The 14,982-nt window shown below is 34.6% G+C and overlaps 1 protein-coding gene and 1 non-coding gene across 2 annotated transcripts; both read right to left on the bottom strand.

The window, feature by feature from the left end:
* Window positions 1-2,116: 2,116 nt before the first annotated feature.
* LOC6642030 (protein enhancer of rudimentary) lies at window positions 2,117-2,789 on the bottom strand. Its single transcript, XM_023176000.2, has 2 exons — window positions 2,720-2,789; window positions 2,117-2,663 (listed from the first exon to the last, which is right to left on the bottom strand). The coding sequence occupies exon 2, from the start codon at window positions 2,653-2,655 to the stop codon at window positions 2,344-2,346; it is 312 nt and encodes a 103-aa protein (XP_023031768.1). The 5' UTR covers window positions 2,656-2,663; window positions 2,720-2,789; the 3' UTR covers window positions 2,117-2,343.
* Window positions 2,790-10,144: 7,355 nt separating this feature from the next.
* Window positions 10,145-13,025, bottom strand: LOC111518632. The gene is made up of 3 exons (XR_006954155.1): window positions 12,553-13,025; window positions 10,560-10,765; window positions 10,145-10,496 (listed from the first exon to the last, which is right to left on the bottom strand). It is a non-coding gene; the product is annotated as an uncharacterized LOC111518632 (transcript).
* Window positions 13,026-14,982: the final 1,957 nt, after the last annotated feature.

Below are 14,982 nucleotides of genomic sequence, written 5' to 3'. Positions count from 1 at the left end.
GGCTGGCAAAAGTTAATCAACATTTCATTAATTAATTTCTTTAAAGATGTCGTTGTCGTAGTCGGTCGTCGCCGTAGAGACTTGAAGAAAAATGGCCCGGCCAAAACAGACAGAGGAGATGGGTGAGGTAAAGGCGAATCCAAGTCTAGAGACTTGGGCAAATTATGTAAATTGGTTAAAAGCTTTTCCGGTTTTGAATTAGCAGCCTCATCAAGTGCCTTCACTTGGCTTGTGCATATTATTCTTAAGTTATTTTCCTCATTTAAGTTTTGGTATCTTGCAGCTAATTAAGTTTCGATACAAAAAAAAATGGGATAAAAAGTAGGTAAATTAATATAATAGAAATAAGTACAAAAATTTTTGACATTTACTTTCTCGGTTTTCCTCTGTGTGTCGGTGTGTTTGTGTGTGTGTTGCGCTCAATTAACAATGCAGCAATAAAATTTCATTAAATTTCATTTAGAGAATGTGATTAGAGAGAGAGATGGAATGAACAAAGTGAACATGACACAAAATGCCTAGGAGCCAAATGCTATAGAGCCGAGCCAAAGACAGGACATTCAAAGTGCATTTAATTAAGCAGGATTCTATGCGGACTAAGGCGTGATAGAGGCAGAGGGGGAGGGACGTAGGCAGAATGGTTCTGTCGGTGGATAGGTATGTAGGATGGGGTCAGCAAGAAATGAATCAAAACAATTGTAAATACTGCAACACAAAAGCAATTAGTGACACACAAAGCGGAAGTGCAAAAAGTGAAGCTGTTGAAAATAAGTTGGAACAAAAAACAAGGCTAAAAGAAACAACAAACAAGACAAAAGCACAAAAAAAGAACGCTCAACAGAGACAGAAAGGCAAATGAAAATGATGTTGGTTAGTTGCTCAAATGGATTGAGAGTAGTAGGCACCAAAGCCAGAGTAAGGGGAGAGAGGCGACTGCAGAAGGCGCCAAAATAAACAAAGCGCATTGCCTAGTTAGGCTCTGATGAGTGCTAGAGCAGCAAGTAGGGAGTAGGTTGAGGGCGGTGGCGACTGGACCGGACTGAAAAGTGGCCAATGTAAATCTAATTAAAAGCAAAACAAAAGCCACTCTCAACGTGCCACTCAAATTATAATGCATATATATATATATATGTGTATATGTATATGTATGTATGTATGTATGTATGTACTTTATTCGAGTGGGATGATGCTGCGTTAGTCGAGTTCGCTTGCAGCTTGGACAGCCTTACAGTCGAAATAAGCCTAAAATGTACAGTGGAATTTAATTCAAAAATATTTGCAAATAAAAATTTGTATTATTTTTCGTTCACAAGGATCGATTGAATTTCTGCTGCTCATGTGAAATATGCGAAAGTATGCATGTATTCAGTTAATTTCAATTAATTCCTTTCTGTTCATTTCTAGAGGTATTTCAAGAACTTGTTCATACGGAATTTCTGTGTAAGTTCCGTAATTACAACTCGCAGATGATTATCTCGAACTCAACAAGAGGCATTTACGTTAACTACATTCTATATATGTACATAGGAAGGCCGCAATTCTCCCGCACCTGGAATTCAGTCTCTACGAACTACTTTACCCATTTGGTTGGATGACTTGAATTTTATTGTTCAAGTTGTTTGATTAGCCAAGGACTCAATAGAAAGTAAATGCGAATCACTTATTTCATATTACAGACGGATTTCTAAAAAAAAAAATTATGGTCAAAAACATTAACAAGAATTTTTCACTACTCTAAATTAGTGATTATAGTTTTTCCATGGAAAGTCTACATAAAAATCACAAACCGTAAAAAATGTTGAAACCAGAGGATACAACACTGAAAGCCTTAATAAAATGTCGAGCAATATGTACGATAATAAAGGAAAATATATATACACACATATATAGGACGACAGATCAATTCGAAAGAAGCAAAAGGAACATTATAGTAGTCCACAAGAATCAAGATTCTACGAATAATTCAAAGAAATTATCACCAAGAAAATATAGGCTTAAAATGAATGTCTATCACGCGCTGCCAAAAATAAAGTTTTTTAGAGTTATTCAGGTATTCAAAAATATAAAACTAGGCTCTTAAACCATTGACTAACCAAACAAGTATTAAACTAAATTCTTTTGATCTGGTGAATTATATTTGATTGTAGAAAAATCAGCATCAAAAATGTGTGACAAAATTAAGATCTTCTTTGCAGATTTCCAATTTGCCATCACATTTTATCTTGTGGTTTCTTCTCCCTTCCTACTCCATCGACATTGCTGCATTCCGCATTAAAACCATCCATTATCTTCTCCTTGATCCAATCCCTGCCAAATGCATTTTATCTTCTTTCTTTTCCCTTCCTACTCCATCGACATTGCTGCATTCCGCATCAAGACCATTATCTTCTCCTTGATCCAATCCCTGCCATATGGAGCATAAGTACCACTTGCTTTTTGATAGACCATGCAACAGATATCTTCCAGACTGTCAATATAGTCAAATAATTCCCTCAGCTCGTAGGAAACGGTGCTCGAATGAGGATTTTCAATCTTCAAATGCTCTCCATACAATTTGCATACACCCTCCAGACACATATTCACGCTCTCGTATTTGGAATATGAACGTGAACGATTCGCCGGAGTTAACTTCACAAGCAAGATGGTATGAGACATTTTGGAAGCTACATAAAGAATGATAATTTATTTGAATATAAATAAATTTTATTTTTTTACTTACTTGACGCTGCTACTTTAAGGGCACACAAATTGATTGTGAGGATAAAAATGAGATGCCTAAATCATATAGAAAATATTCATATTTGGCATATTTTTCAAGGCATTTTGCGTCACTGCGGCAATCGTAGTACAGTTGTTCGCACAATGAACTAGCGACAAATGCCAACACGGAAATGCATAGAATTTCATGGTGCGAGGCCTAGAGAGATGTTTAGCTAGCACGTCGTTGTCCTGACCGAGTCCTGGCCATGTCCTGTCCCAGAACTTGGCACGTGAACCCAACGTTGTCGCAACGTTTGCCAAAATCCGCATTAAATTTATGCAGTTTTGTTGTAGTCGGCGTTCTATTTTATTTCTTTTCTCTTCTGTTTTCTGTTTTATTATTTTTTTGTTGAGTTTTCGTTGCGCAGCAGCTCAGTGCCAAGCCAACAGCGAAAAGACAGCGACAGAGGCACAGGCAGTGACTGTGGCTGTGGCAGAAGCAGCGACGCACACAGATGATGATTGCATTGACGATGATGCTGGCAAGCATCTCGACGGCATTTTGGTTCATCCGGCTCAGGTTTCTGGCAACGAGCCGGTACCCAATGATGCTTAAGCCAAGAAAGAAATCACCAAAGAAAAACAATCCCAAGCACACTCTCATACACAGACATTCACTCAGTCGGACATACATACCAACATTTTGGCTGTGATTTTGCAATTAAATAGATTTCAATGGGCGGCTAGCTTACAGGCCACGCCTTGTGTTCCTACATTTACTAGTATATAGAGTTCAATGACAATTTTCTTCCTTGGAGAGCAGCAAACGGGCAGGCAGCTAGGTGGGAAGCCTTTATTGGTGGGTGGGAAAAATCTAACGAACATCTGCAATGGACACATAGACAAACTTATATTTATATGCCGCCTTGTGCCTTCTGTTTGCAGTTCATTTAGTTTGTGGACATTTGTGGGCCTTGTCCTCTAGTCCAACGCTTAAATGTATGCTATAGTTTTTTTAATGGCGCATTTATTTTCCATATAAATAGCTATAAATATTCATATAAGTACATGTATACTATTTATATGCATTTGTTTAGAATAATGGGTCGAACAATAGTACTCTTAATAGTTTTATTATATGTACCTCCATTGTGCTGGGTTATTTATTTTTATATCAATTTTAGTTTAGCGGAACCAAGAAAAAAAATTGTTGAATAAAAATATCTTTGTAAATTTTTTATAAATTTCTAAGCAATGAGCTGGGTCTTTGTCTTGAATAAGCCAAGTTGTTATATAAAACAATTCTAAAATCCATTTTAAATATATTGATTAATTTTGTTAAGTGTATTCACTAAAAATTTCTTATGTTTTTGCTGTCATATGTAGACTTCGAGGGATAACAATCAAAAACCCGTGACAGAGAAAGATTTTTGCAAAAAACCTTATTGGTCGGGTCTCGAAATGGGAATCGAACCAGGGACATTCCTATCGCCAAGCGAACACTCTATTGACACAGCCACCGGGATACATACGAAGCAGATGGCAATATTTCTTGATATTCTTTCTACGGGGGCATTTTCTATTCGCATTGTCGCTGTTTTGTGGAAAATTAAAAATTTTGGTTGAGCGAGATATTGAAATGCGATGTTGTACAACTTCACGTCACACACACACTACGAAGCCTGAGCATGTACCGACGAGTGTACACATACATAGACAGAACGAAATCACAAGCGACATAGGCCTGCCTTCGTCGTTCTGTAGTCTGTGCTAGACTGAATTATTTTCGTAGCTGCTTGGCCCTCTCCCCACTTTACGCTCTCATTGAGAGTACGAGCGTTCGGGTTTTCCCGAAGTTCTCTGGGGTTCCATGACTAGGCTAGCGCTTGCAATCAAAAAATCATGAGTTTGTCCCATCTATGTGTTCTATGGTTAGTGGTAATATTTAAGAAACGAAACAAAAATTGAAGCCAGTTCTTTTTTTTTTTTGCATTTTTTGTGCAATTTATAACTAACATATTAATATGTATTAATATGAGATGACACAACATATCAAGTGATTTGATAAAAAAAAAATGCTATTTGGATTTATTTTAATTAGTGATAAATATTAGATTAGATTTGATAGATTTTCATATTAATTAAGATAAAACCAAAATTCTTTTGGGAATAATACTTCGGGTAACAACATGGATTTGCCATTTGATTAACAAATTAAAGGTTACCACCACTTACAGTCCAGTTTATTCTTATCCTTTAAATTTTCAAGTCAAAACTGTTACAGCTATGTGAATGTGCCTTTATAATCTCCTCAAATTTGTATAACAATACTTTGTATATTTAACTGGTTGAATTAATTTGCTATTTTTTAAAAGCACGATCTCTTTAATTGTAACTGCAATCATTATAGGCAAGTTTTAATTAACAAAAACAATATATAATTATTAAAAAATGCTTATATTTCTAACTTGATACTTGTACAAAGATCTCGTATTTCTTGTTTATTAGTTATTTAATTTTTGCCAATGCCTATTCTTTGTCCATGCGAATTGTGCAGTTTTGTATTCAATTTCATTAGAACTTTTCAACATTTGCCATTATTAAATCCTTTTAAATTCATTGATGGGGAAAAAAATCTCTGCTGTTATGTGATACATATTTTGGCATCAATGTAAATGAATTTAAAAATCAAATTTTTATTGTTATTTGATACATTTTATTGATTTACATGGGTAAATAAGAAAATTATTGCAAAAATATTGCAAAATAGTATGTATTCCAAATGAAATTGTTTGTTTCAGTTGGGACAGTAACCATATCTGATATCAGCCCCCATAAAACAGGCTCTCGACACCAGGAAAATGCAACAATAAGGGCAATGAGACCTATTCATAGATACATTTATGTGGAATGGGTTATAGAGCCTGGGCCTGGGCCTGGGCATGATACTCATACTGAGAGGGACGACTAATGCAATAAAATGCAGACAATGTGTGAAGTTGAGTGTTTGCATTTCCGAATGCATTTTCCATTTTTGCACAGGAATCGCTGCCATGCTCAATGCCTTTCGATGATGCACAATTGAAAATGCAATAGAGACAGAGACAGGGAGAGACAGAGAGAGAGAGAGAAAGAACAAAACAAAGAAAATGAACAAAAGGCAAGCCACATGTATGACTATGGGTTAGTGTTTGTGTGTGTGTGTGTGTATGTGCAATGATGTGTGTGTGTGTGTTTGTAGGTGTATGTGCGTGGGTGTGGCTGCGTGGATAATTTGCGATTTATGAGAGCATTGTTGACAGGCGCAGCCAAAGAGAGATGACAGCAACAAAAAGGGAAAATGACAAACAACATGGGGTATAACACGTGCTGTGCGTCATCTAATGCGACTAACAAACACCTACACAAACAGACACACACACACACATAGATAGGAAGTTAGACAATGTGTCAAATGTCATATATATGTGTCGCTAATAAATTCACTCAAATGTTACCAATATATATCCCGGCAGGCATAATAAAAAGCGTTCAACTACTCCCACTCACACACACACACACACACCACCGACAGAGTGACACTAACTCTGGGTGTGTCTATGTCTATGTGAATCGTCGACAATTGTCAATGAAAAATAAAATCACTTTGGGCATACTCCACTTACTTTACTCCACTCCGACCCCTAACCCCTCACATCTCCACGGTTTCTTCACTTTTGTCTTTCTCCACTGACATGAATCTTAAATTACCAACATATTCTACTGTCAATTGTATTTGCTTCTATCAATTCATATATGTGTGTGTGCGTGTGTGTGTGTATTTGGGAAATGTGAAAATGGTGAAAATCTGGAGCTGAGCCCATAAAATCCTCGCATGTGCTTAAGTCATTTAGCATAAAAGTTGTTTATCTTCACAGAGAGAAAAAATTATTTGAAACTGTTTCTAGTTCAGCTATAGAATTCACTGAGCTAAGAGTACTTTTTGATAAAGACTTAAAAAAAGAAGAAAGTTTTGAATGTACGCAATATCACATATTTGGAAATTATTTTCAAAAAAAAATTATCAGTAGATTTAAGTGAGACATAAAAAATGAATACAATTTCACAATATATAAGAAGCAAAGCAAAGTCAACTACTTTACTTAATTTTCTCAGTGTATTTTCATGTTCGGATTTTGTCATTCATTACCAATGAATTCTTTATTGGATTTGGTTGAAAGTGATTTTCGTGTAATTTTGTTCAATTGCAGACACGAATTTAGGTAGAGTGAAAAATTTGCCTAAAATTGAATTAAATTGTTAAACAGGAGAAAAATAAAGGGTTTAATTTCCATGTCACATCCTCGCCTTCTTTGCCGTTTTTCTTTACTTTTTGGGATAACTCTTAGGCTGTTTTAATGATACCCCAGCGTTTGACTAATCCCTTAACAAATCTGTCTTAACGACCCACAAAAATTAAACGGAAATGCCTGAGCTACCGTAGCAGCGCAAAATGGCGGCAACTTTTGCCTAAAAAGTGCCCAATAAACACATTTATCTGACCCTGAGACATAAAAACCTGCGCCCTCGATAACATTTTATAACTCCTCTGCCAAAGTGCCCCATAACCAGCAGGACAAAAAGGGATCGCTCAGCCTCCATTCGCTTGTCCTTGCCACTAATGAATTAAAGCAGGCTTTCATATACAGGGAAAGTTAAGACCGCCGACATGGCGACTGATAACAAACAAACAACCATAGGCAACAACAACAGCATCTACTTAATGAAACATAAAAAATGTTTATATCCATAGAAAACTAAAACACCAAATAACAAAACAACAAGCAAAACACATCCAAAAGGCAAACAAACCAAACGGGGGAAAATGAAAAAAAAAAAATTGGTTGTATAAATAAACTTAAAACAATTTTATGTGGTTTTGTCTTAGGAGCATAAATAAAATTTGTTATGCACGGCAAAAATGAAATGAGGGTGTCCAAGAGATGTGAGCCAAGTGTGTTGAGGGGGGGAAAAAAAAGACAAAGGTCGCATAATTTAATTGATGGTCCCGGTGGCCAGGCACAGGACAAAAAAACAAAACTTTTTATATACCAAAAACAAATAGGCGACTAAATAGTACCCTGTCTTTTTGTAAGGCTCACCAACAATATATAACACCACTCAAAACATACTTGAAAATGAATACAATCAAATTGAGTTCGACATAATAAATGCCAATGACACTACGAATGTAAATATGAATATGTAAATACGTCTAATGGCATCAATTTATTCAAATGCGTTAAGTTGAATCAATGACATAATGAATATATTGAATACGAGTACTTGATAGGCTTCATAGCTTGAATTGAATTGAATGAATGTCAGCTACACAACGAATATTAATATAATGTATATATGAGTTATTTTTAATTGGGTTAAATTGAATGAATGCTTGCCTGACATTGAATATGAATATTATGAATATGTGCGCTTGATATGTCTCATTAGTTTGAATTTTATACGAATAAGTCTCGTAAAAGCTTCACTTGTTTATTCAAACTTGTTTATTATTCCCACTTAAGTTAATTTGTGCATTGTTCGTATTTAATTTTTTGGCATTCACCTCTTTGAGTATTCAATTGTATACCTAGATCAATATGGCACCTTACTCATATATACTCATAAAGATTAACAAATTTTCGATTGAATTTTGATAAATATAGAAAAAATTGTTATGTTGTCCAATATCTATAACTGTATGAAGTTTTTTTTTAAGTTTTCTCAATTTTTATTCGTAAAACTTATAAACTTTTGCTAGCTTTCAATTATGATTGTTTGCTTATCATCTGCATACCCATTCATGATGTCTTATGCTACCCAGGATAAAAAGTTAAATAAAAACATAAAAACAAACGAAGTCCAATGAAACAGGAAAAAAAATAACAGAAAACGAGTAGACCCCAAGTAGAAGAAAAAAGTGTTAATGAACAAAATAATGAGTTTCAGTGCCCAGTTTTGTGCCACAAAACATTTTATGACACTTGCAGAGCGAAACACCACAGGGACAACTCGAGGCGGCTGGCAAACAGACTCTCTCTGCCTCTTTACTCAACCCATTCATCCAGTCACCCAAATCACCCACTCACCCATACAATTCCAGACAGTGGACCACCGAGTACGAAAACGAGTCCGAGACCGAGACCCATTCACCGCATGAAGCAATAAATAATCACCAAAGTTTCGTTGAATCGAATTATCACCCCCTGAGGTGTAGTTCCGTAATGAATTTGTTTTGGGGGTTTTTCTTTGCTACGGCATTTAGTTTCATTATGCTTTGCTCTGCGACTGCGTGACCCAACTAACTTTACTCAGCTTAGCTCTGCTTAAAACGCCACACACACCCACACCACCTACCCACCCACCCATCGACCCCTCCACCCATTTATAGTGTGGTTCGGTTGGAAAGCAGTTTGCTGTTTATTTGTTTGTTTGTTTGATTGTTAGTTGGTTAGTTTGGTCTGCTTTTTGTTTGTCTGTCTGTCGGCTTGTTTGTTGATTGTTGTTTGGCTTTGAATGTATTTGGTTCGATTTGGTTCGCTTTGGCACAAAACTGCGGGTGCTGCGACATTTCATTTGATTTGATGTAGTGACATGCTGTCATTCAATCATTTATTTGTATTTCCAGGCGAGTTTTGTGGCTTCAAATGTGCAAGATATGTACACATATTTTGTTGCTTGTAAATTTAAATGGAAATTGAAATTGTGAATTTAATTTTTTTTCTCTGACGCATTGATAAATATTTTTTTTTTCAATTTAAATTTATTATTTTTATATGAAAATCTGCATTTTTGCTGCAAAGGTATTGAATAAATTTTGTAACATAGAAAGTGGTATGACTTACATTACTTAATAATGAAATATATTTCAATATGTTATATATTTTCGATCAGCTATGTAGGTTCACATATAAATACCAGTAGAAGATCCACAGGTCCCTATAAAAAGTTGTGTACTTTTCCTAGTTAAAGATTTTGAGTTTATTCTTCATAATAATTCAGAAATTGTCCGAAAAATTAATCTATCAGGTTAATGGACCTAATTAATCTTGCTCTAAGCTAAATGGATCGTTTCTGTAGCCACTAAACATATGTAATAGTGAAACCCCCAAGAACTCAATCAATCTGTGATATTGAAAAGCTTAACAAGTATCATTCCAATGACCATTATTCATGATGTAGAACGATGCTGATCAAGCCTTTATTTCCTTAAAACATCTGACCAAATTTATAAAACCCTCTGCAAGGGTATAAAAATTGGAAAAATATGAGCAAATTTCCCTTCAACAAAAACTTTGCTATAAACAGCAGAACTTGATCAAGATCTGTATAACAGCTTTAGCAGAGATTACAACCATATGGTAAATATCTTGGCTGTAAAAGGAAGATAAGATCATAAACGAAATTTATTTTATAGAATAGGTATACTCAATTTTTTTTATCTAAGCAAATATAATCCAGAATTAAATGTACATTTAAAATATATAAATTGTCTTAACTAATTCGATTTGCACACTTTTGACTAAAATTTCATTTAAATTTACGTTGCACTTGACCTCAACTCTTGCATCTTCTTATCTTGGATCATTGTAGATATTGTTGTTTATCGGATTCGGTTGCATTCATTAAGTAAAAACATAATGTACCAATCTCATTGGAATAACAGCAAACAAATGGTATAGTTAAAATAAAAGACATTTCAATACGAGTGCCACCTTTTACAGGAAAACGATTGCCAGTCAATTCATTATAATCAGCTGCATAGAAAATAATTATATAAGTAATTATACAATTTTATGTTCTTGATCAACTGTACTTACCACGTATCTGAACTAAGGTTATTGAACGCTCAGGTGTAAAACTTTGTTCCAATCGAAAAATCTCAAGTAATTCATTTTGTATGCCAGGATATTTGGAATTGATTTTATAAAAATAATTATCTAGGGTGGCCATTTTTTTGAGAAATCTATCCTTAAGATGAACTTTAGATGGAACTAAAGATTTTGCGAGCACTCCAAGCAGAAATCTAAGAGAAAATAAATGAAAATTCGGAAGTGGTGGAAAACAAGACAGGAAAACTGGTTTCTAGATGGAATGAGCAGCTGTTATCAATGTAATTCCTCCCTCCACTCTCCTTCTCACACTATCTCTCTCTCTCTCTCTCTCTCTCTCTCTCTCGCTCTCTCTCTCTCTCTCCCTACCTCAATCTCTCACACTGTCAGTTGCTCTTTCTCACCCTCTCCACATTCTGTGGTGGTTGCTTTTCTGTTCATCCGATCTTCTCTATACTTTGGTAGAAACCTGACTAACTTTTTAGCTCAGACACCAACCCATTGACCGTATTATTTTTCTATACAATTTTTAATGGCTCCCTATTTCCTTTCCCATTTTCCTATCCCTCTTTCCTCATACCGTTTTACAATGCAAAACTTGTTCGGCAGCCATAAAAAAAAACTTTTACCACACTTTTTGTGACTGTTGCAAGGGCTATGGAGAGGGAAGGCAAGAGAAAGTAGGGGAAACCCAAAAACAAGGAAAATGGCTTCACACGAAAAAGTTGTGCTTATTTTCACACTTGTGGCAAACGAAGTAGGAAAATAATTACAAACTTCTGCCAAAGTAGAAAGCAACAAGGCAGCAAACAGCAAAAAAAAACACTAAAAAGAACTGAAAAAACAAGAAAAAATAAAGTATTAAATTCGAATTATTTATAGCACTTTTTTTTTAGTTAATGGCAATACAAAAGATGCATGCTGAGTTGAGTGCGAGGACGAGAGGCAAATGAAAAGCAACTTGACAAAGTCATTTTAATTTAAGTTGTATAACACTTCAACACTTTTGGTATAGCTTTTGGGCATTTTAGCAGAGAAATGATAGAAGAATGAATGAATATTTTAAATGCAAGTTTCAGGAGTTTCATGAAAATTGTATTTTATATTTTTGTTGCCTGCTCACTCAAACAAATTCTTAGGAATCATAAAATATTAACTTTTAAATGAACTTTCGTAAACATTAAGAGTTGTTCAATTGCAAATATGAACTTTCTTGTGGCTTTTCTTTTATCTCAACATCAATTCACGTTACCTAGGATTGTTAAAATGTACAAATTTTTGGAACCTTCTTTTTTATTTAGTTTCTTGGTTTTTAGCACACAAAAGAGCAGGTTAAAAACGCTCTCCCAATATATATATTTACATCAAGAAAATTGTTATAAATATTCGAATAGTTTTTAATAATAATTAATTGAAACAGAAACCAATATCGGGTAAAAATTGGTATACTTTCAAAATTTCACGGTTTTATTAAAAATTTAAAATTAAAAAAAAGAATCCACACGATTTTTACTAATAGTTTTTGTTAAATTTACCAAAATATTAGATTACGAAGTTTTAATGAAATTAAAAGACCAATTTACCAATATTAAAATGTCAAAGTTTTCCTTTCAATAAAAAAATTATGACACAAACTTTAAAAATCGGCCAAAAAATATAGTTTACAGATTTCTTAAAGGATGATCCTCAAATCGTAGATAAATTATTGATGATAATTTCTCGTAATTAGTCTCCTTAGTATAAGGACTTTTAAATTTCTTTAATATACGATTTTTTGTTCTGAAATGCATTTATGTCATAATTAAATAAAACGCATAAAGGTAAAAAAATAAACTACAATAATTATAAATCTAATGCGCTCTACGGTAAATAAGAAGATTAATAACTTTTTTCTGATTGCTTCTGAAGCGAAAATTTCCTACCAAATGTTACCATAAAAACTACTTACACCCGCCCTCCGAAAACTTTTATCCATACACACCTTGGTATATTTCATTTATTAATGCAAAGCAGCTTTCACTCTCCGTTCATATTTATGCTCCAAAAATCTGCACATACAAATGCGTGTGTGTGTCCTTGCACACACACACAAGTATTCCGATAGTCGAAGGGTCGTCGAAGGCTAACCAATATCCTTCAACAGCTTCATTTATTACACAATTTATGGGTGGGGTGGTCGTGGAGATGGTGGGGGGTGGTCGTGCCGTAAATCAGAGAACACAAATGGATTGGAATTAATAAATGAGCGGCGTCTGCAGCAAAGATGAAAAAAGAAAATCGCTCGGAATAAAACAAATTCCTTTTCTCTTGCTGATTGTATACGCTAGAGGGCGCAATTTCGGATGGCCAAGCTGTTGTTGTAATTATGAGTGTAAAAAAATACGTATAGGTTATTATGATTGAAATTGTGTTAACGAAAAAAAAAATATATATATTCAGGTGCGTTATTTTGCTGAGGTGGGCTGACTGTAATAATAAATTTCATTGTAATTCGATTTAAAAAGTTCCCCTTTTACATATCTGCTCTCCCTGTCACTCTATTTTTCTGTGTATATGTGTCCCGTTTCCTCTTTTGGCTTGCCTTGTTGCATATTTTATGTTAATTAAACTTGTTGCAATGTGGCTTATAGTTGGTGTTGTTGCAACTTGAAACCAATTATGTGGCAATCATATACACACACTAACATATACAAACACCCACTTACACTCTCACCCACACATACGCATACATTCACTGACATGGACATACTGACAGCATGTTTTACAGTTTAATTCCCCTTCTCCTTCCATATCTTAGTTCTCATGACATGCTCCTCATTCGGCTCCTGATCCTGTTCCAGCTTCTGCTTTTGCTTCTGCTCCTGTTGCCTGTTACTTCGTTAGTTAGTTTTGACGTGCGGGAGCGAGCTCTAAAGCGTGAAATAACTTCCGTTGCAAATTTCATTTTCGTTGCACAAAATTTTTATTCACCAAATGCACAATGCAGACACACACACACACAGAAGAGATACACACATGGACACATTATAGCAGCCGCTGCGTTGGCATTTTTAGTTTGAAGTTTTTCTCTATTTTATATTTTCCATTCTGCTCTTTTTTCTTTTTCTACTCTGCTTTTGCCAGTTGACTGCAAATGTGTTTTAATGAGCTTCAAATTATCTATGTGTGAGTGTATGTGCTGTGTGTATACATATATGGAGGAAAGAAAAGCCTTTTTGGTAAATTTAAGCCAGTCAAAAACGTGTGAATCAGTGAAAAGCAAATTGAATTAACTTGAAAATTTGATTAAAATGACAAAAAAAGAAATATATAAAGGAGTAGAAGGAGAAAGGCTTTAGAAAATGCACTTTTTTCTCTGTTGTTTGAGATTTGAATTGTTGAGATACACGAATGAACCAGTCCTTTCTCTCATGTCCTTTTAAATGTTAGTCACACATTTTGCTGAAATTTAAATAAAACTCTTTACCGTAACTTGCTATGGTAATACATTGGACAGCTTGTACCCTGCACTCATTAAAATGAAAGGGTATATTAAGAATAATATAACTGTTGAGGCAGGACTTTCTTACATTTAAAATTTACGGAGAAAATTATAACAAACAGGCGATTAAACTTGGAATAAAATAAAGAAAAATAAAGGAAATCAACATTTGATTTTTTGTTGAGAATATTAAAAAAATAAAGCAAAGCTTTAAATTTCATAAAAAGTTTAATTGAAATAATGAAAACATCTGTCGAAATATTTAGTATGCATATAGAATCGCTCTTGTTGTTCTTTCTACTAACCGATAGGTGCTCTTTGATAGAAGTGTGTGCGGTATTAAAAATAAGCAAGAATAGAATACACAACTATACATTTTTCAATTTAACTGTAGTTAGTTCAACATCATGAGCAGCTGTCCTTGGGTGCTGGGTATTTCCTCAACAGCGACATCAGTAAGGACATCATAAATTAATTGCCTATTTGTGCCATGATATCTAAACAGCCAATGCTGTAACTAATGTCTGCCCTTCCAGAAGGGAGAGCGGTTATGGAATTGAAACCATTTATGTCCATAAATCCAATTAAACGCATCTGGACCTGAGGACCAGAGGTCAGAGGAGAAAACACTGCAAAAAACATGATGCAAAGAGCGAAGAGCGAAAGAATTAAGTTTTTATTTTTAGAGTAAATCTTATAAATTTCTTCAATTTAAACTCTAATCCTACGCTTAAGGTAATAATTATGGGCATTTTCTGTGTCTGCTTTTCATTGTTGAAATTATTACCACTTCTATTTCAAGTTTATTATGTCAATTAAATGTTGGCTCTATCTAATGCTAATGCAATTTGCATTCAACTTAATAAGGCTGAGGCGAGATATTGTGTCATGATTATGCAACATCCAATAGATGCTTCTTAATTGGAATCA

This window comes from Drosophila willistoni, assembly GCF_018902025.1.
Source record: "Drosophila willistoni isolate 14030-0811.24 chromosome 2R unlocalized genomic scaffold, UCI_dwil_1.1 Seg167, whole genome shotgun sequence".
Taxonomy (NCBI): Eukaryota; Metazoa; Arthropoda; class Insecta; order Diptera; family Drosophilidae; genus Drosophila; species Drosophila willistoni.
Note: the sequence above shows the minus strand (reverse complement) of the source record. Positions and strands in the feature narration are given on the sequence as shown.